Source organism: Talpa europaea, assembly GCF_964194135.1.
Source record: "Talpa europaea genome assembly, chromosome: 3".
Taxonomy (NCBI): domain Eukaryota; kingdom Metazoa; phylum Chordata; class Mammalia; order Eulipotyphla; family Talpidae; genus Talpa; species Talpa europaea.
This window is the reverse complement of record NC_140069.1, coordinates 29,166,776-29,190,119: the sequence shown is the minus strand read 5'-3', so window position 1 is coordinate 29,190,119 and position 23,344 is coordinate 29,166,776. Positions and strand designations below refer to the sequence as shown.

Below are 23,344 nucleotides of genomic sequence, written 5' to 3'. Positions count from 1 at the left end.
AACTGATGATAAAGAAATTACTTAGGGTTATTTTAAAAAATGACAAAGTAGTCTTTAAAGTACCTATCAGAACACATTTGACTTGTATGTCAATAAACAGTAGAAAATGTTTTTTGTTTTAATGTGTTTTACCTTCACCTTTATTCCCTAAAATCTCCTGCTGTTCAAAGAAAATAAATTGGTTAATTTGATAAGGTTATATTGCTGATATTTGGATGGGACATATTAACTTTTTGTTTGCTTTTATTAATTTTTTTACATCATTGTTCATTTTTAAACAATATTTGCTCCCTCCCACTCCCTCAGGTGTAGTCCCCATAGTTTCCTTTACCAATGTACCCGTGCACCATCACCTCAGTCCCTTGTGCTCCTTCCTCCCTCCCTCTGATCCCTCTCCTTCCTCCTCCCTGCAGTATGACTCTGATTTATAATTGTCCATTTTTGCTTTGTTGTGTTTTGTACTGTTACTATTTTTTTACGCTGATGTCTTATTGGGTTCCCCTATATTCCTGCTGTAAGTGAAACCATCCGATATTTTTCTTCTTCCTCCTGGCTTATTTTACTGAGCATAATTCCTTCTAGCTCCATCCACGTGGCTGCGAATGGGATGAGTTTATCTTTTTGATTGCTGAGTAATATTCCATTGTATATATACCCCATCTTCTTGATCCAATCATCTATTTTTGGGCATTTGGGTTGTTTCCAGGTTTTATCTATTGTAAATAGTGCTGCAATAAACACAGGGGTACCAGTGGTCTTTTGAATCAATGTTTTCTGTGGGACATATTAACATTTAAAACAGATTTTAAGTACCCTTGAATTCCCCTTGGACCTCACCATTATAAGAGGCATCTTCTTCTTCAGAATTGAAATTTGGCTCCAGTGACAACCTTTTACTCCAAAATAGAGTCCAGGAATTTAACCTCAATTATTGTCTCCCTCTTCCCTTTTTGTGAGATGAATTAATATTCTCTACCTCTGCCATTTTTGTGAGAATAATAAAATAATACAAGTGTAACTCAACTTACACAAATTTTCTATAAAATAACTTAAAAAATAAAATCATATGGGAGAGAGGGAGATAAATCCCTTAACGGAATCCTTTGCTTAATATTCTTTTCTTTCTTTTTATTTCAAGAGAAAAGTATGTTATACCAAAAAGCAGTTACACTGTAAACAGGAGAAGTAGAAAAATACCTGCAGACAGTAAGAAGGATCTCTTAATGACATTATGAAATCATTCTATCCATTTAAGAAACTGTGTTTGGATATCTTGGTAAGTAAGAAAAGAAACTAATGCCATTTTGTTTACTCCATTATTATTTGGGATTTCTTGCATACAGAGCTAAATTCTGTCTCTAAATGTTACAGTTCTATTCTCAAGTGAAGTTGTAGGAAAAGGTAGTTCTCAGCTTTACTATAGGAACATCTTAATGGGAAATTTCAAATTCACTATAATACTTAATTGTTTAATTATCACTGTACTTCAAATATATTGTAGTTTTAAGGTTCTTTTATAGGTTGAACTAAAATCTACAATAAAATGCCTGTTGGGTTCCACACTCAATGTTCTGGGGAAAAAACCATTCCTAAGTTAGAAATAAACATTCTCATAGAAAGTTAACAAAGTCTAAAAATCAACGTAAATTTAAAAATCAACTTTAAATAAAGGAAGGCAGTTTATTCCACTATATTTTTATTTTTGGACAGCTTTATAATAAGATGTTAACCAATACATGCTTATACATATTTTTTATTCAAATGTATGTGCTCGTACTTCCACGCAGTTTCCCCTGCTTAGTTTAAAACCTGGTATTAACACTTAGAGTATATCTTCGTTATATACAAAGAAAACTTACAGAAACAATTAAAAAAACGTCTAAGGAGGTAACTCTAACTTCAAAGGGTTACATGTATTCCTATGTTCCTTGCAGAACTACTGACAATATCCAAGTTATAGAAACAACCTGTGTGCCCAAATACTGATGAGTGGATCAAAAAGATGTGGTATAGATGCATAATGGAATATTACTCAGCTGTAAGAAAAGATGAAATCTTGACATTTATAACAGATGATTTTGAGGGGATTATGCTAAGTGGTATAAGTCAGAAGAAGAAAGACAAATACCAATGATTTCATTCATATGTGGAAAATATAAGAAACAGAAACAGACAAAACTAAACCAAAACAAACCCTAGAAATTTGAGGCTATCAGAGGGAGACAGCAGGGGTGGGTGATGAAGCGGGGAGTGGTCCAATGGGCCATCGTGGAAGAGAGTGGGTGCTTTGGTGGTGGGTATGGTATGGTAACATACATCGAAGGAGGTGTGAATCTATGCCCTTAAATCATATGCAGTGTTGTAAACTAACCTTACCTCAATATAAAATAATATAATTTAAAAAAATTTCTAAGGAGGAAGGCAGATGTGTTTTAAAAATTAATGGGAGGGAACAGTTGCAGTTACCCAGCAATGTTTAACTAGACAATACAAAACACATGTCTACAGAACACAGTCAAGTCTCCAGGGAAAGGCATAGTAACAGAAATGGCACAAGGAAGGAGGATCTTTCTGACTTTCAATTTATTAAAAGAAGAAATAAAGAAATAGTAGTCCCTTCAACAGGAGAGTGAAACAGGAAATCTCAAGATAGTAACCACTGTCATATGTGCTTGTGGTTGCTATGGCAAATACATTTTTTTAACACAGAAAGAATCATCATGTAAAACTGACATCAATTTCTCCAGTTGCAGCTGAATTCTGATCCTAGCTATAAAAATACTTTATTTTAATAATAAATTTAATGTTTAAAATTACCTTGTTCCACAATTTTGGCCCCAATTCTTTTAACTATTTGCTACAGAACTAAAATCCATTAGCAACAAAGAATTAATAATCATAGTTTGATCCCTTTGTGCATACGAAATTTACAAAAATAATGCTTACTCTCCCTTCACACATTTCCTAAAATATACAGAAAGAAACAAAATTGTGTGGAAAATAAGATCTTTAAAAAATATATCAGTTCACTCACAATTAGTCATTAGCTTTCCTAATGTGCACAGGTCTTCTAAGCAGATGAAAAGTCTACATGAAAATTTAAATATATAAAGGAGTTTTTTAAATAATGAAATGCAATTTAATTTTTAATTTCTTAGCATGATTATGGCAACTATGCTCAAGTGTAAAGAATGAAATAACAATCATAACTTTAGCATAATATATTTTGACATCAAAGGGATTTATGAATATTACCTAATTTGTTCTTCTAAAAATATTTTAAGATGTGGGTGTTCCACCTGATTAATGATCTTGGAAATTTGTCCTTTAGTTTGTTGCCAAGAGTACAGTGAATACATATAAAAACCAGGATGTTAATACAGAAGCTACTGACATCAGCTTTTTCTTAACTACATCAGACCATATTTTAAAATAAAGGAGGACACAGATAACATGGAGAAGATCCAGAGGCCAGTCATAAAAAAAGATTAAAAGCTTAGAAAATGACACCTGTACAAAGGTTAAAGGGACTGAAATTGTTCAGCCAGGAAAAATCTCAGGATACAATTTAATAAGAATCCAAGTATATATGAAGGGTTCTTGTACAGAAAATAGTGACCAGCTGTTTTCCATCTCCAATGAAGACAGAATAAAAGGTAACAGACAAATTGAAGCCCAAGAACTTTAGTTAAATAAAAGGAATGATTTCCTGTGCAAGGAATGAGCATTGTAATAACCACTGTGTGTCTGTGGAAGCCCTCTCTTCAGGGGCATTTACAAGAAAGACAGATTTTCATTTATACATGCAAAAAAGACTAATATTTACATGCTTGTCTGTACTCTGTGCTAGTAAAAGAAGTATCCTATAACCAAAACATCTACACAAACAGGCTGAGTCTGGGTCACACATCATTAAACATTCCACAGACTAAGAGCACACAGAAAAGCAGACCATGTTCAGTATCCACAGGTGTCTCCAAATCTATGCAGCCACGCCTTAGCAGGACACCTAGTCCCTTCGTAGAAGAAAATTAAGGGTTTCTAACTGCACAGTAAAACTGTGGGTATTTGCACCCAGCTACAAGTGAGACTGTAATTTATTGTTGTCGGTTTTATTGCTATTTTTTATTTTTTTTTTTTTTTTGTGGGCAAGACCAGTTTCCCCAGTTAAAGAGGCATACAGAAGTTTTTTATGAAAGAATGGTAAGACCTATTTGGAGAAGTGGGGAAGTGACTCCCATTTCTACCCTTGTTTCTTAGCATCTCAAAATTCCATGCTTAGTGATTTAATCTTTTGGCTCAAAGTTTCATAAATTTTAGGAAAAAATGCATATATTTCAGGAACACTAGCCATTATTAAGCATTTATATATGAACATCTGATCCTTTTCTAAAATAGGTTTTGGGGAAAAAAGAAGAGGAAAAGGATGTGAACCAGAGCTGGAAGATATGTTACCACACAAAGAAAGGGACTTAGAAGACGATGTTCAGGGCAAATGGTCTCAGACCTACAATTTTGTCCAGCAACATTAGATGATCTAGGAGTAGTGATACCTACTGATCAGTTTCTCCTTCTTGGTATACTCTCTAAAACCTTTTTAAATAAATGTATGACTTATTTGCAGGATAAACTCCTAATATCCAAAGCAAAACCCAATTTGCTTTCTCTTACTAACTGAAACAAAAAATTGTAATATTTTTTAAAAAATCACCATGTATTATAGGCATATACAAAGAAAAAATGTTCAAAATACATATTCAATTAAAATTACTTAGACCAATATTTAACCATTGATATACAGACTAATAAAAGACTAATCTAAGTAAACACTATAAAATCTAAAATGCCCAGTTATTCCTGAACCCAGTCTTAATGCAACATGACCATCCAGTGGCTCTCTGAATGTGCTCCATTGTTCTTCAAGCTTCCTAAATACTGCAAGTGGAGTATTTATTTAGTGCTCCTACATCGTCTGGACCCTGCGAGTAGAGTGACGCTGTGTATTTCCATGTTCTCAAGTAATAATTGGTCCTAGCTGCGCCTCAGAAGCACTGTAGAGGTCTGGTTTTTTTTTCAAAGATTTATTTATTTATACAAGAACTGGGGTACAGGCCAGATATGCGGGAGGGTGAGAGGATTCGCCAGAGACAGCAGGGAACAGAACAGGCAGACTGACGAAATACACTGCTGAGGGAAGCAGCAGGCCAGACAGGAGAGGTCTGCTGCACCATGTGGGTTTCTCCCCGGACGGCTGGGATCAAACCCACGCTGCAAAGGCTGTGGACAGCTTCACAGTACAGCACTCAACTGCCTGCGCCACCAGGGAGGTCCTGTAGAGGTTTTTTATTTTGATTTTGTATTGATGTTTTTAAAGAGATGCGCAGGTCCTGCCCTGGTCTACAGAAACAGCACATCTGAGGCGCGGATTCTATAATGCACACTAGTGAAGTCAGTTACATGAAAACAATGTTTAATTTGCAAATCAAGCCCATCACTCTAGCCTGTGGAGATCTGTTAAGTTCACGATTCTGTCTTAGAATGTATTTTTATTTTGTTCCACTTCATGTCATTTGCAATTCTAATGGACTTTCATTCTATAGCCTCATTCAAGTTCCTATAAAAACACTGAACCAGATAGGGCTGAGGACTAGGTCCTAAACCACATAAATAGAAATATCACTGAAAACAATTTATCTTTTAAAAAAGCAATTGACAGAAATAAAACCACTACTGCCACAGTCTATGGTGAACCCTCGTACAGGGTGGAAAAGTTAAACACCGCATTTTCCAGAACCCCTTGCACGGAGGATCCTGGGTAGGTATAATTTCTCACAACTGGGAATGCCAGAAATTGGTCAGAAGCCACAAGTCTGCTACTTCAGTTGTTTCCTTCTGGGAGGAAGAAATAGTGAGGGAGACAAGGGGTTTATAAGCAGCATGTTAGCATCCAGTAACCACCCTTACAGATGGTATGGGGTGGTTGCAGTATCAGCGGTAGCTTTTCACCCTGAATCATACAGGGATTAATCTTCATGGGTATTACTAAATTCAACAGTGTCAATGGCAGCCTGCCTCTGGATTCACTGCCTTTCTGACTGTAGCTATAGCAGTTCCACATAGGGTCACTTTCCTAGTGATATAGAAATCATTCTCTGAGGCCTAGTCTGCACAGCCCTCTTCTCTGACCTTTTTATTGATTTTGTTAACATTCACATCTTTCACTTAAATCTCTTCGGGTTTAAAAATACCTACTAAAGTAGTTTCTGTTCCCACCAATAAATCATGAGTGATCCCTCTGTAAGCCCATTTGCATATAACCATTCAATTCTCATAACAAAACCATCAGTTGAGTCACAGTACATAGTATCTGCAAGGATATCATAAAAGATTCTGAAAATAATTTCCAAAGTACTAACACACAATATCCAACCCTGCATCTTCTACGATCTAGTCATTTCTCAAAGCTGTCAAAAGAGGATGTTATATTATTCTGATATGGTATCTTCCACGTAATCCATGCTGTCTTATAATGATCCAGGTCTCCTCTCCTATAGGACTCATAGATGTTCTAGAATTCTGTTCAAGAGGGATGTTGTGCTCATTAGTCCCAGAGTAGTGCTATTACCTGGGGGTAATGCTCCCACCACTTACCTGCTACAAAATCTTAGGTTACTTAACATTCCCAAGTCTCAGTTTCCTGAGTGGTATATGGTAGTGACAATGCTACTTTACAGGGCCCTTGTAAGGAGCAAATGAGATAACGTATACAAAGTCCTCAGTACAATGTTTGGGCCCTCTGTAGGGCCCTAAATTAATGATGGCTATAACCTGAAACATTCAACTTTTTTTCTCCTTACTGAAACAAAAATTTTTAAATTGCTTTTTCATGTTTCCATGATACCCCATTTTCTCAGAAACTTCACATTTCACAAACAGTAGAATATAGTTCTCTCACCTGCAGGTTATCTCAATAAACATTAATGATCATAATTCTAGTTAGAAGACAGCAGGTCAGCAGATGGCTTCCTTACCATTTCCTCAGCTTACCACTCAAACTGCTCTTTATGTTTGCAATACAATGTTCATTCTGAAGATCATTATTGTCTATAAAGTCCTCTCTGTCTGTCTCACTAACTAAAGAGAGATGTAGCAAGGTCTTGAAGTAGGCAAGGAAAAGTGGGAACTGCTCAATTACTCTACATCTCCAGTTCCAGGTAGATCAGGCCTCTCGCGCTGCCTGGGAAGCAGGGATGGTGAAGAGGGCAAAAACATTAAAGAGGAAGAACTGGGCAGCTCTCCTGCCTGCCTGTGTCTGTGCAGGTGTCTCTCTTTTTCTTTCTCCTTTTCCTAGTGAAAGTGTCCTTTTAAAATGTATTTTTTAAAAAAAGGAAGCACTGATGAGACTTGACGTTAATTCAATGAGCAAGTGAGGGGAGAGAGGGACTTAAACATGACTAATTTTTCTATCCTAGTCCATAGTCCAAACTCCATGTTTAAAACAATTATATAATTTCTCTACATTGTTGGATAATATTTAATTCTTTTTCTACAAAGCAGAAGACAAGATCATTTATTAAAACTGAGAGGGAAGATGACAGAAGATCTGATGACAATCTAAAAAAATCATTCTCATCCTTTATCCAAATTGCTGAGAAGAGAAACAAAGGCCTACAGAAAACTGAGGGTCCAAATGGGGTTGAAGGCCATAAACGGGATGTTCATATGTGAGATTTTCTCCAGCAGGGGAAGACGCTGAGAAGATGAACAAATAGATTGATTCACAGTGTCATATTTTGCCCAGAGGAGCAGAAAAGATGACAGGAGGGTAAAGGAGTTAAGAATATGAGTCAGGAAGGAAACCATCTATCTTGATTGAAGGGTGTGGCTCTTCCTCAGACACCAAAAGACAGTTTTCCTTCAAGGCAACTAGAGCTACCAATCCAGCCTCAGCCTATTGGACCTGAAAGCTCCTTTACAGAGACAGAATTAAGTAAATCTGAGCTGACCAAAGTAAAAGGTACTGTCTTCTCTTTCCTGAAGCAGTTATTTTGCCAAAATCACCCACAAAGAAATAATCTCTATAATCACAAGAATTTGATGACAATAGATCCTTGACCTGATTCTAATGTACTCATTCAAGATGAAAAGTACTAAATGTTGATTTCCTTAATGACAACCAATCTGCTTATATCCACAGTCAACCATTTATAATTCCAACTGACATAGACCTGTTTGGATAAAGTATAATATATAAGAAAGTAGAGCTCCACGAGTAAATGCTGGTTGGTGCCAGATTGTAAAAGACCTCAGTTATCTCCCTGAAACCTGGACATTACAGGAGGAGGTCCCAGTGGGAGTAGGAAGGTAAAAGTAACGCTGTTAATGCTGAAAACAGTTTTGGAGAGTTCTTCTTGGGATATGACTTCAATGTTCATGCCCACTTTAAAAAAAATAAAAGATCAAATTTTAAAATATTGTCACTTTTCTCCAATTTCCAAAAAATTACCTTTTATCTTTTAGTAATTTTGCTTCTTAAAGTGAAAGCACCACACTTTTAGGGATAGAGAAAACAGATTTGTAATCCTTACCTTCGTGAATAAAGTTATTATAGTATATACAAATATAATGTAAGGCAATTAGAATAATAAACCAGGGAAATCATTTGAAAATCCATGGAAAGGTGATAGAATTCAGAATCTTTAGTATAAAACATTTTAGAACTTTTAAAAAATTAAAAACAATGTATTGCTATAGTTTTTTTAGAGAACAAAAAATGATGAAGACACATTAGCAAATTAGGCACTAACAATCTGAGAGCTCACTAAAACGATTCCAAGAAATTTTAAAGAAAATTGAGACCACTTTTCTTAGGAAAACAAAACTAGAGGAAACTATGTTATTTACTATTGTTATTTACATGTTATTTACTACTGCTCTACTACAATGTGACAACTGCTGGGGGTGACACTAACATCACTTGATTAGATTCTTGGGAACATGGAAATCCCACATTATACAATGATATCTAAATTGTAGAAACTTAAATGTGGAGAGTTGGCTGATGGGATTTAAAATTTACTGAGGCACACAGAACAATTGCAATTATATAAACCACTATCTGCTCACCTAAAAATGGGCCTTCAGGGTTCAAGGGGTTAAGACGCAACCTATGAAGCTATCCACAGCCACTGCAGCACAAGTTCAACCCCCGGCCAGGGAGCTACCCACATGGCGCAGCAGACCTCTCCTGTCTCGCCCGCTGCTCCCCTCAGCAGTATACTTCAGTCAATCTGCCTGTTCTATTCCCGACTCTTTTTCTGGTGAATCCTCTCACTCCCCCCCCCACCTCTGGCCTGTACCCCACTTTTGTATGCATAAATAAAGCTTTTTTTTTAAAGATTCATTTATTTATGCATATAAGAACTGGGGTACAGGCCAGATGCAGGGGGTGAGAGGATTCACCAGAGACAGAGTAGGGAACAGAACAGGCAGACTGACCAAAATACACTGCTGAGTGGAACAGCGGGAGAGCCAGGAGAGGTCTGCTTTGCCATGTGGTTTTCTCTCTGGCTGGCCAGGGATCCAACTCGTGCTGCAGAGGCTGTGGACTGCTTCATAGTGCAGTGCTTAACCCTTTGCGCCACCAGGGAGACCCCTAAATAAATAAATCTTTAAAAAAAAAAAAAGGGCCTTCAATAAGAGTCTCTGTGACAAAAAAACAAAACCATACTTAGGACATAAAATTATAAAATATATTGAATTATGTCTATGGCTACCAAAGCTAAAGTCACTACACAAAATGTGTCATTTTAAAGTATGTCTGATAAATTACCTTTTCATTGAAATTATAATTATCTAACATGACATAGATTTCACAAAGAAAACATAAAACAAATGTCAGAGAGGAAATTCCTACCTATGTTCATTTTACAATATCAGTACTTACCTGAATATAACTTTCTAGGCTCTACAATGCAAAAAATCATGTATTACTGCTTCTGTGCTATTTAGAAGCAGTACTGTATAGTGGAAAAAAGCCTAGTGTTTAGACTTTCACATAAGATACACATAAGGAGTGTGGCAGGAGAAAGATCAGTAGATACCAAGAGGTAATTGATCTGTATTGTCTATAACAACGGAGTCACAATGCTCCACATTGTTAACTACAATCTTAAAAAGCTGTATGAAGGAGAGAGGGAGGGAGAAAAGAGGAAGGGAGGGAGGGAGGGAGGGAGGAAAGGAGGGGGGTAGGGAGGAAGGAAGGAAAGAAGGAAGGAAGGAGGCAGGCAGGCAGGCAGGCAGGCAAGCTGGTCTGTGAAAGTATCTCTTCATCACTCTGTAAGCAATGGAGATCAGAAAAAATGTCCTACCCATCATTTTAGCCCCTGCAGCAGTCCTGGCACTGCATCTCACATATGACATAACAAGCAGCGGTAAATACACACTGAACTGAAGCTTTGAGTGAGTTACCCATCTCTTGATCCTTCTTTCTCTTGTTTCTTCTTTTCCTGCCTCAGACCTATTTCTTCCCTTAGATTGCAACCCTCTATCACTGTGGCTTAACTGATAATTCAGACAACATGAAAAAATATTATGTTGTATTTACTGGAACAGAATTTTAGGTTCATTTTTAATTAGAAAAGTAAATGTTAGGAACACTATCTTTTTATCTCTAAAATACTTTGCAAATTAAATTAAGTTATGGGCTAGCATCCTTAAACAGAAAAAAGTTCCATAACCCTAAATTAAAGATGTATTGCTTTCTGGTATATTTTAAAAAAAATTAAGTCTATTTGTGCCACACTCTTTTTTACTGCTAATTAAAGCCAAGGAACAAAATTTTCCATTACTGGCTAAAAAAAGTACACAGAATCATCCTGATTTCTATAGAAGTATACACATGCAAATTAGAAAATTAATATTCAATGGGAAAAAGCCACATACTTTTCATAGTTCCATCTTCTTCTTCCTCATCTTCACTGTTTATAACCATGGTCCCCAAGTCAGACTCTAACATTGTGCTATTATGTTCAATCATGGTCTGGGCTCCTTCACTCATTGTACTTGTGGCCCGCATTGTGCCCACATTTTCTGAACTCGTCTTCACCATGGTGTGGGAATCCAGCTCATCTTCATCCTGGGAGCAAAAATACTGCATTGAAGGAAGAATTTTCTAAGACATTTGGATTTCTTAATTTGTAACAACAGTATGAGCATATAAAAAACTGTTACTATTGATTTTTATTAACAATCACACATGCAAATATTATCATAAGAACCAAAGTTATCCAAAAGAACCTTAAACTTTAGGTAAGTAAAGTTCAAGTAACTGTAATTATCTGATGAAATAGACAACTGATATTTGGTTCTTAACGTAAGGGTATAAGACAGGTAAATTATCAAAACAACGCTTAACAAAATGGTGACAAGATAACTAAAAGACAGTACATTAAAGACAGAACACACTGGTTCTATTACAACCTTGTTATACAGAAATAATGATGTTTATAATCCTGCACAATGGGTATTAACTTTTATTGTGATTACATATCTTAGTGATTAAATTGTTATCAAATATATACATAACATGAAGTTTGCTATTTTAATGTTTAAGTGTACATTTCTGCCACATTGAGTATATTTAAAATATTGTGTGATAATCACTAACATTCATGTCCAGAACTTTTTCATCACCCCAAATAGAAACTCTATACCCATTAAAAAATAACTCACTTCTCCCTCCCCTCCCCCAATCCCTTGTTAAGCTCTATTCACATAAGTGGAATCACATAACGTTTCAAGGTCCACCCAGGTTGTAACATGTATCAGAATTTTATTCTTTAAGGCTAATATGCCATTGTGTGTGTGTGCACAAACTATATATATATATCACATATACATCTCATATTTTGTTTATTCATTAGCTGATGGACACTGTGTGGTTATTGTGAATAGTGTTGCTAAGAACACCAGTGTACAATTATCTATTTGAGGTCCTTTCCATTTTGGGGGGTATATACCTAGAAGTGCAATTTTACATCATACGGTTTTCTATGTTTAATTTTTTGAGGAACTGCCAAAATTGTCTTCCCAACAGGAGTATGCAGTGTTCCAATTTCTCCACCACTTCCCCAATACTTACTTTCTATTTTTGAGAACAGCCACCCTAATGAATATAAAGTGGCATCTCACTGTGGTCTGATTTGCACTTCCCCAATGTTAGTGATGTTGAACATCTTTTCATGTACTTATGGGCCATCTGTATATCTTCGTTGGAAAAAAAATCTATTCAAGTCTTTTGCTCATTTTAAAACAGTTTTTTGATCATTGTCAAGTTGTAGAAGTTCATTATAGATCCTGGATACTAATCCTTTATCAGATATATAATTTGCAAATATCTACCCACATTTTGTAGGTTGTCTTTTCACTCTTTAGATAGTTTCTCTGATGGACAAAAGTTTTACATTTTGATGAAGTCCAATTTATCTACTTTTTCTTTTGTTGCCTATGTTTTTGTTTTCATAAGCCATTAGTTTTTAAACAGAAGAATCAAGTCAGTAACAAATATAAACACAAAATGATCTTTAGAATGTTTACCAAAAGATACACTGTATTAGGGCCATAAAAATTAACAAATTCTGTTTGAGACACTAAATAAATGTGCTATTTGGAAAAACTTGATCATGCACTGAAGTTCATCATCTATTCCACTTTAAACAGAAACAAGTAAAACATAGTTCCTACAAAACTCAAAATTAAAACACAAAAAGTAGGAACATCATTGTTATTCATTGCAGAATGAATTCTTTTGTCAATGCAGAATAACATTGTTATTCTCAGTTGACAGTCTTCTTCCTAAATCTACATAATAAATTATTATATTTCAGTCTTAAGATATTCTTCTTCATGAGTCCCTTGCTTAGAAGAAATCTTCATTCTTATACTTTCAGTTATCGAAATTGCTGAGGTTTCCAAATTGTACTTACTACTTAAATATTTAAGTAGTATCATTTTTATCATTCTCTTATCCTTCCTGTTTCATTCCATCCCCAACAACAACCACACAAAGTACAGGTACCTTCGCTAGCTATCCAAGAGTAAAAACATCAATATCTTTTTATATTCATTGTCTTTTACTTTCTATATAGAGTCAACAAGTTCTTCTTCAAAAAATTCTCAGCCTCATCTTCATTTCTATTCCCACTGCTACTGAGTAAATTCCTCATTACCTCATACCTGCATTACTGCAGGTGAATTTCCTGATTGAGGAATCTTTCCCAACTGACCTTCTAGAATCAGACAGATGTCAATTTAAACCAAATAGATATCAGTTAAACCGAATCACTTACTAGGCAAAAGAACTTTAGTCAAGTTATTTAAACTCTCTGAACTTTAATTTCTTTAAATAGTGTTGCTGATTAAATGAAGAAAGATATACATACATGCTACTAGGAACAAGTTAGCTTCATGTACTATTCAAAGTTTACATACTATACCAATCTTAATTGAATACTATGTGTATTACAATATCTTCTATTGAACAACATATAATGGTTTTGCAGTTCTTGCCTGCATTAAAAGTTAAACATTTTTTACCTGGATTTTAATATCCTCCATGTTATCTAATTCTATTTGGCCAATCCTATTTTCCCATTGTTCACATATCCTCCAACAGAGTTAGACTGACCTTAACTGAATCTCCAGATGCCATAAATCTGTGTCATGCTAAGCACGTTAAGACTTCCTCTTTGCTCATGGCTTTTTCCTTACCCAGAATACTCTACCCTTCATTCATTTTAACTAAATCCCATCCAGTCCTAGATCAAGTAATGTTCAAGGTTAATGCAATCTTTATTAATTATCCATTTTTCCAAACTCCAGTAGAATTTATAATCTGCAAACTTTTGCATTTAAATTTATGATCTCATGTTGTAACTGTTTTGTAAAACGTTTTTTAGATGTAAGTATTTTACGGATATGGATGTCTTATAAGTCTGAATAATGTCTGAATCTTATAATGTCTGAGTTTTATAATGTCTGAATCTACTAGCGTTTTATACAGTATTCCATATACAGTAAGCATTCAGTACATACTTATATTTTCATAGAATTATAAGATCATAGACTCTTAATAATAAACCTCTCATTTTATGTTTGAAAAACTAAGGTCCACAAAGATTTCTCCAAGTTCACACAACTATTAAAACAGAACTGAGACTACAGAACTAGTCCTTTAATTCCTTAAATCTTTTATGCTACTAAATAACTGTGGTATATTTACCTTACTGAATGCTTAAATTAGAGGATCAGGCTCACAACTTCAACAGCTTATGTCACCAATTCCTATTCCCAAATAGTTCCATTAAAATTATTTGTTCCATTCTAGTCCAAACCGCAATCTTCTCTCACTTGGACTATTAAAATAGCGTATAACAGTTTTGAATATTTCCATTCTTGCCCCCTTTAGACTACCACACAACAGGCAGATTGATCCTTTCAAAAGATAAATTATATTACAGTACTCTCCTGCTCAAAACCCTGCATTTGGCTTTCCATTACACTCAGAATAAAATCCAAAATCTTTATCATGGACAAATGTGATCTGGCCCAGTCATATCTGTCAATCCCATCTCCTATCACATTCTTTCTCACTCATCATGTTCCAGTCATGCTGGCCTCCTTTGATGTTTCTTGAGCATTCTAAGCATACTCCTCCTTCAAGCCTTTCACTTGGCTGATCTCTTGCAGCCTGGAATACTCTTCCTCAAGACAGCTTGATATTTTATTTAATGCATGTCTCCATTTTGATGTCACTTCCTTAGTGAGGCTTTTTGTGATCACCTATCTAAAACAGAAGCCTCCATCATTCTTTCATCTTTCTGTATTTCTCACAGCACATTTCCCACCTTCTCTACCACTAGTATGTAAGTCTGATGAAGGCAGAGACTTCTTTTTACTGGTGAATCCATTATGCTCAGAACATCGAGCACACAGTAGGTACTTAATAAAAAAATTCAATGAATGAATCAATTTATATCATTAATCCATTCAACAAGCAGTTGCTATACATTTATACTATGTGAAGTAGACAAGACATTGGAGGTGCAAAAATGAATAAGATGGTTTTGCTCCATTTTGATATTTTAATGAATTTGAGGGCTAACAAAAATGCACTGATATATTGGGCTGATACAAGACATGATTAAGTGCTATAAAAACAAAACTACTAGCAAAGTACACTGGGAGTACCAAGAGTAGAACCTCCAACAAGGACGTCTCACAGAGAAGACTGACCTTAAGTTAGGTCTTTAAGGAAGAGTAGACTAGAAATGTAACATATATATGTAAATCTGGATGGGTACTTTATAGTACAATTTCTCAACAGAACCACACTTGTCATCCCCTTTCAACACAGACATTCTAAGTTTGAATTACATGCCATAGCACCAAGTGTGTGCCAATCACACACAACACAATTCTGTAATTGTCTGTACACTTGACTTGCTAAACTCTCCCGTTAGATTCTGAATTCCATAATGGCAGTAGTCAGATCTTGTTAATAGTCATATTCCTGGTATCCAGTACAGAGCCTGGTACTCGTTACAGAATCTATTGAGTGAATGTTAAACCCTCATTATTACTGCGCCAAAGCACAGAACTAAGGACAATGTTATGTAAGGTTCTCGTGCAGTTTTATTGAAACCAACTTCCTATTATAAAATACAGAATGGTGGGCCTCCCCGGTGGCGCAGCGGTTGAGCGCTGGGTTGCGAAGCTGCCCGCGGCCTCTGCGGCGCCGGTTCGATCCCCGCCTGCTCCCCGGCCACCTGAGGAGGGTCCCACATGGCGCGCAGACCTCTCCTGCTGCCTGCTGCTCCCCTCAGCAGTGTACTTCGCTCCTTCTTCCTGCTCTGCTCCCCACTCTGGCTCTGATGAATTCTCTCACCCTCCCGCGCTTCTGACTGTACCCAGTGCATGTATAAACAAAACAAACAAACAAACAAATAAAAAACATGCCTCTATTAAAAAAAAGTATAAAAAAAAATAAAATAAAATAAAATACAGAATGGCTCCTGAACAGTTGTGGAAGGAATGTTATTAATAAGAATTATTCAGCTGATCATTTGAAAATAAGAAGTTATCAATGAGTTAGTCAACTATGCTAAAGACTTCTGTAGGGAGTAGCTAGCTATTCCCATTTAATCTTATTAATCTTGTGAGGTATTACTATCCTCATTGCGTAAATGATAATCTGAAGTTCAACCATACTTTGTTCAAAGTCATACAACAAATAAGTGGAGACTAGAGATTCTAACCAGGCGATTCTGATTCTAAAGTTGAAGATCTAACTTTCAATTGTGTGAGGCCATTAAAATTATCTACAGCACTTCTCAAGTCTAACTTTATTCATATTTAAGGTTAGCTAGAACATGTATCATTAAGCAAAGAGATGAAGAAATAGGAACACACATAAATAAACTGATTTTCACTTAGTCAAAAAAAAAACATTAAGAGGCTGGAATTTTTCTATTGGAATTTTTTCCAATAGATCTCACTGAGGAAGTAGGAAATGTTGACTTTCTATCAGTTCTTAAAAAAAAAAAATCTGCTAGTTTATTATCTTACTTTTTACTTTATCATGGCCGCAACCAGTTTTTTCCAAAACACTAAATCTATTTTTATATATGGAGTCATTTGTCTCTTATCCTTGAAAGATTCAGTGTATTGACCATTAAACTAACAAGAAACATAACATCTGGTTGGTGCGAAATAATATTTTCAGTTTTCCTATATTCTATATTAGAATTGAATCCACAAAGGGATACTGAAGCCTCTAGATTCACACAATTGGCTTAATCTATAAAATCATAAAAACTGAGTTAGGTTTGCAAAGGATTGCTTTTGCTGCACATTATTTTTACTATATAATCACTTTGCAAAAGAATAATCTAACTTTTAAATTTGACAGTAGAAAGTACCTTAAAAATATGAGTAAACATTCAATTTTCTAACTAGAGGATGGCATCCAAATAAAGTCACTGGAATGAGAATTAGTTCATAAAAAGTTAGAAAACTCAAACTAATGATTTGGTAATAGTGTTGAGACTTTTCAGTAACACTACTTTTTAAAACTCATTAACTCAAAATATTTTGGTATTTTTGATTATTGTTAACATTTAATTTGATTTTTTACATTATTTATAATGAGTTATTTATGATGTTTTTCCCCAAAGTTATATTTCATTTATATGTACTCTGTTATTCCTAAAAAAGAAAACTCAAAGAAAAACATGTTGATACTTTATAGAAAAAGGTCTGCAGAACAGATGCTTCCCCACTGTAGAAAGCAGCCAATTCCAGTAAGGAATATAATAGCATTTTCAATCAGTGGTCATCATGTGCCAGGAATGCAAAACAGAGTACTGATGATAATCCAGGTTATGAATCATAAAATCCACATGGAATACAAATATTTGAAAACATTATTAGGAAATCCTACTCCATTGCTAAGAGATTTATGTTATAACAGTCTGAGAAATAATCAGAAATCAGACCACATTAGGTATCTTGACATTTGCAACATCTACTATCTTAGAGAATTGTTTAAATCAGCTACAATTTGACTTGTTTTAAGAATATTTACAAAAACGTTTTGGACAGTAATTATAACATTAATGATAGGATATTCCTCAGTTAAGTAGTTTTTCTATTGGAAATATTCTAATTTTCTCTTCTTGATATAGTAAATTCTTCTTTATTGCTAATATAATTACATAATAGTTCACAATCAGTATAGAGCAGTGATCTAAATGGCTTTGATTCAACTAGACGATTCTAATGGTTATGGATTCTGCTACAGCTTGAAATTTTTTTTTAAAAAGAATGTATAAGAAATATAGAAACAATTATAACAAACAAATCTTGCAATATTATAGTGGTCTAGATATCTTTAAAGCATTTTAGAGGTACTAATCAAGGGGTGGCAATGAAACAACTAACAATAAAAGTAAGAATATACTGTAAATGCATAATTGAGCTTTTGGGGTCCTAAAGGAAATCCCAAAGGCACAGAAACAAACCTGGGAGCCAGAGGGAGAAAACAAGCTAAAGTGAGCCTACAGCTGCATTAGGGGCATGTGATGACAGGGTTGGGTGGTGGCAGGATATCCATTTCAGGGGACAAAGGGGAGTAAGAGTCAAGTCTTAGGATTCTCTCCAAGTAGAACTGAAACCCTTGCATAAAGCTGGGAATCTGGAAGATCTATATCCTCAGTGAATATGTAGACAAAAAAAAAAAATTTTACTGACAAGCACAGGAGATGATATGCAAACTTGTCTTTCTCATTTGGGTTACAGGTAAAGATGGGCAGTGAGTGGTATAGGGTGTATCACTTCAAATGTACAGAGATAGGTCTAGGCTTTCCAACATGACCCACATAGTCTGGAGAATCCCATGCCGAGAAATTAACCTAATATAATTCCCATATGGGAACACCCCAGATGCCTAATGGAAATAAAAATCTACCTAAGAGGGACACATACTCAACCTTCAACCCAGAACTCCTATCACTCTCAGACATAAAATCTAACCAAACTTGAGCTCACAATCCAAAAGACAATCAATGAATAAGTCACCTAGTATAGGTAGAAACAACAAACTACTGAAGTAAGAATCCTTAAGATTAAGTTATCCTCCTCAGGACTTGAACTTACTGAGATAAAATTTCCATGATAATAATTAGGAAAGAGTAGACAGTGGCATTCTAGATTGGAAAAAAACAACCTCAAATAGAAATATTCTGGCTAGAATGGAAAGCACTACATAAATTTGATGGCATTAAGACGTGGCCTTCATCTTATAGAGTGTTGGTATAGCATAAGCTGATCGGCAGAGAAGTGTTAGGAACCTTGGAAACTAAAGGAACAGCAGCAGCAGCAGAAGGCTGTAGAGAGACTGGGATCAGAGGGTTAATACTAAAATCCAGATTTGAGGGGAACCAAAACCAGACCTTGTGACCGAAAGAAACAGAAATAAGTCAATATATTCTAGAAACTGTGGGACAATCGGATATAACATCAAAAATAAGTTGCAATATTCTAAACCTAAAGAGATTAAACTAAGTCTAAAAAGAAAACTCCAAAAGATGCTATTTTGATGAAGTAGATGCTATTTTTGCTATTTGATGCTATTTTTGATGCCAGTAGATGAAGACAGAAAACAAAATAGATAATGCCAGCTATTTGTGAACCATCCCCACCACCGTGCCCAATTAAGAAAAAATGGAATTTGTTACTCGCACATGATAGATCTAATTTTTAACTTCAGTGAAAGAGTCGAGCAAGAAATCTACTAGGCATGTACAGTGCAACTTCAAGAAAAAGCATAAAACTCATGAAAACACAGGCAGGAGTCTTTTACTTCTCTATACATAACTAAATTCAAGGATTGGTGATCATGCTCACATGCTGAACGGTGTCAATAAATACATTTTAATCATTACTTGAGTTAGGAAAGGCAAAAATCAAAGGGTACTCTTGTACATTTCCTATGTCTCATACCATGACAGAGTTCTACATACCATTAAACTAAAAGTCTCTCTTCTATAGTGAAGTAAAACTACTGGTGTGACTCAACAGACTCTGCAAGTTGCATTTTTAAACATGGGAAAAGATAGAACATATCCCATTGACCTGGGATACACCCTGCAGTGTCTACTATCCCTGTATTACAAATGTAACAGTCCACAGTTCAACTCAACTGAGCTAAGAACTATAGAGAAAACATCAAAAATATTCTCCTTCAAATAGCTGTCCTTAAGCACAACTTCCATTGGTGAGATAAGTAATGAACTAGTATTCATCAATTAAAAATAAGCAAGATATTCAGTATCTCAAAATCTGTACAAAGAATAAATTTCCTTCCCATTACTGTATGTAGGTGGTCCTTCTATTTCACTACAGAACAGGCACAATAGCTTATACAGCTGTTCTCTTTGACATACCTTCTTTAACAAACAGAAACTTCTGCCTTCATGCATCCCAACTTTTCACATGTTCACAGGCATGTTTTAAAGTTACATCAAAGCTTTCAAGATCTCCAAAAGTCATAAAAGACTTGTTCATCAGTACAACAAGACTAAATGGTGAGAAAGCATGTGGGCAGGACTTCAGAGGCTCCATGATGCAAGACTGCACAAGTTCTTGGCATTAAATAAAAAGTTTCCAAACAAAAGATTATCTTACATCCCCTGTGCATAATACTAATATACAATAGAGTAAATTAAAAAGTAAAAGCAACCTGAGCCATGACTTTTCTCTTTTCTCTCACAGCCAAAAGCATGTCAAAGGATTAACAAAATATAAAGATTATAAAATGAAAAAAATTTTAAAATAAAAATAACACCTTTAAAAACTATTCTTCCAAGCAGTTTATAAAATTTCCACAAGATGGCACCAAAGACAAAAACTAGAATAAATTCCACTGATTGGAGATTTAAAACAGATAAAACAGGTTCATAAAACAGGTTATTACATTTACTAACACACTACTAACAACTTACAGAAAGAAATTAGTGATCACTGTTTTCTTTAAAAAAAAAAACCTGATATATTTTAAACTACTATAACCACTATCATGCTATAAGTTATATTTTTAAATATGCAATGTTTATGTTTCGTAAGGACATGTCATCTACTTTCAATAATCTCCCTAATGACTTCATGTAAGAGCAGGAGCTCAATGAGTAGTTGTTAATTCTGGACAGGAACATACAGTAGGAAAAACCAAATGCTCATATTACCTTATCATTGTTTTTATATAAAAGGATTTATGATTATATATCTTATGGCCTCAGAGCAAATATAACTAAGGGCTAAAAGTCTTCCTTATCTTTCCTTTTCTTACTCCTTTTATGTTCTACTGTAATAGTGTTTAACAGCAAGTAGAAACTTTAAAATATATTTAATCAAAAAATATGACTTATTTTAGTAAACTATATGTACCTTATGAATTTTTATTTATTTATTTATTTATTTATTTAAGTTTTATTTTTATATTCCCCATACAATTACAACCCCGTTATTTTGACCCCAACCCCTCCTTTCCCCACCCCCCACCCCCCATAGAGTGTCTCTGGTTCATAGTTATTTGTTGATTTTGATATTTTCTTTCTTATAGTTATTCTTTTTCCTGGTCCCTTATTTAAGTTTTCTAGATTCCTGCTATGAGTGAGACCATCCTTATGAATTTTTAAATATAAACATATACTATGTTGTTGATAATCTTGAAGTTCCATGCTAGTAATAAGGGGTAAACTCAGGTAAAATTTATTACAAAACAATTTTATACAGGTATATTTTAAACAAATATTAAACATTTGTATAATTAATACTTGGTGTGTGCCAGGAAGTGTACTAAGATAATAGTTTTTATCATTGAGAAATGTAAAGTTTAGTGGTTTTAGAAAGTTATAAAGTAGACAAAGGCAGCAAGATAAATATTCACATCAACGTAAACACAGGATACCAAGGGAGCACACAGGAGCATTTGTCTAACTGAAGCTTGGAGGAGCTTTTCCCTCTTCTTTTGAAAGCAGTCAAAGGCTAGGATGACTCCTGAGGAAAAGGAGTTAATAAAGGAAATAAGGTTGAAGCAAGAAGTAGTACAGGCAGAAGCAATAACCTGTTTTTCTTTAAACACTTTTTACACAAACCCATCTTTGTTTACGGTTTAACTACCAACTACAAAAAGCCTGCTTATTCCCAAATTGCCTGAGTTCATCCTTAGGGTTCAAAGCTGCATCTCCACTGCCTGCAAAAAAAAATAACTTGGATGAGCAATGGACACTTAAAATTATGTGCAAGACTGTTGGTGGGAGTGCAAACTGGTCCAACCACTATGGAGAGCTGTGTGGAGATTTCTGGACCTACTAAACATAGAGCTTCCATATGATCCAGCAATTCCACTCCTAGGTATTTACCCAAAGGACACAGAAACATCAATTCCAAAGAGCACCTGCACCCCTATGTTTATAGCAGCACTGTTTACAATAGCTAAGGTTTGGAAACAGCCCAAATGCCCAAAAATAGATGACTGGATCAAGAAGATGTGGTACATATATACCATGGAATATTACTCAGCATTCAAAAAAGATAAACACATGCAATTTGCAGCAACATGGATGGCGTTGGAAGGGATCATGCTCAGCGAAATAAGCCAAAAAGAAAAAGAAAAATACCGGATGGTCTCACTCATAGCAGGAATCTAGAAAACTTAAATAAGGGACCAGGAAAATGAATATAAGAAAGTGAAAATCAAAATCAACAAAAAACTATGAACCAGAGACACTTTTTGGGGGGCAGGGGGCGGGAGGGGAAGGATTGGGGTCAGAATGGGGCGTTTGCAATTGTATGGGGGAATATAAAAATAAAATTTATTATTTAAAAAAAAAAATTATGTGCAAGAGTGATCTCACCTTACCCACAAAGTTGCCTTGAAGAGAGCCCTGCTGGAGAGTATTTTGGCCACAGGGTAATAAATGGTGGGACAGAATGTGATTTGGTAAAATGAAGAAACAAAGGCTTTGCAATAATTTTTTCCTTATTTTTAAAACAGTCAAAATATAACTGACTGAAAAAGAAAGCAGAGAAGGGAACTTTTTAAAGGAGATAAAAAGTTAGAAAATGGAGGGACAATGAAACAATAATTCCAGTTCTTTATGCATACCTCTATCACAGTGCTTGACATACTGTATTATGATCAATCAGTTTACTTTTCTGCCTCACTCACTAGACTGCAATTTTCTTGTAGGCAAGTAGCATGTCTGCTTTCTATACTAAATGAATGTAAAAAAGACATATCCTTCTGAAAAAGGGAGAAAACAGAAACTTTGTGAGAACAAAGAAACATATAAAAGTTCAAACAAAGCTGATGTCAGTTAGTGCAGTAAAACAAGAAAATAAAAGTTACAAAACTATTTTAGCCTCTGATGACATGATAATCTACAAAAAAGATTTAAAAGAATCTACAAAAAGCTCCTGTAATAAATGAGTATAGAAAGATCATAGGATAAAAGGGTATTATAAAAAAAATTATTCATTTTCCTATATACTGGCAACAAACAACTGAAATTTGGAATTTAAAATAACACTTTTAGGATGGTCTCACTCATAGCAGGAATCTAGAAAACTTAAATAAGGGACCAGGAAAATGAATAACTATAAGAAAGTGAAAATCAAAATCAACAAAAAACTATGAACCAGAGACATTCTATGGGAGGTGCGGGTTGGGAGGGGAGGGATTGGGGTCAAAATAAGGGGGTTGCAATTGTATGGGGAATATAAA

General features: G+C 35.0%; 1 protein-coding gene across 1 annotated transcript in view; it reads right to left on the bottom strand.

Moving 5' to 3' along the window:
• Nucleotides 1-23,344, bottom strand: part of STK3 (serine/threonine kinase 3) — a gene marked incomplete at its 5' end in the record, with an annotated part of 334,603 nt that overhangs the window by 62,159 nt on the left and 249,100 nt on the right. Inside the window, 1 exon segment of the mRNA XM_084230531.1 lies at nt 10,945-11,137. Coding sequence (XP_084086657.1) covers nt 10,945-11,137 — 193 coding nt within the window.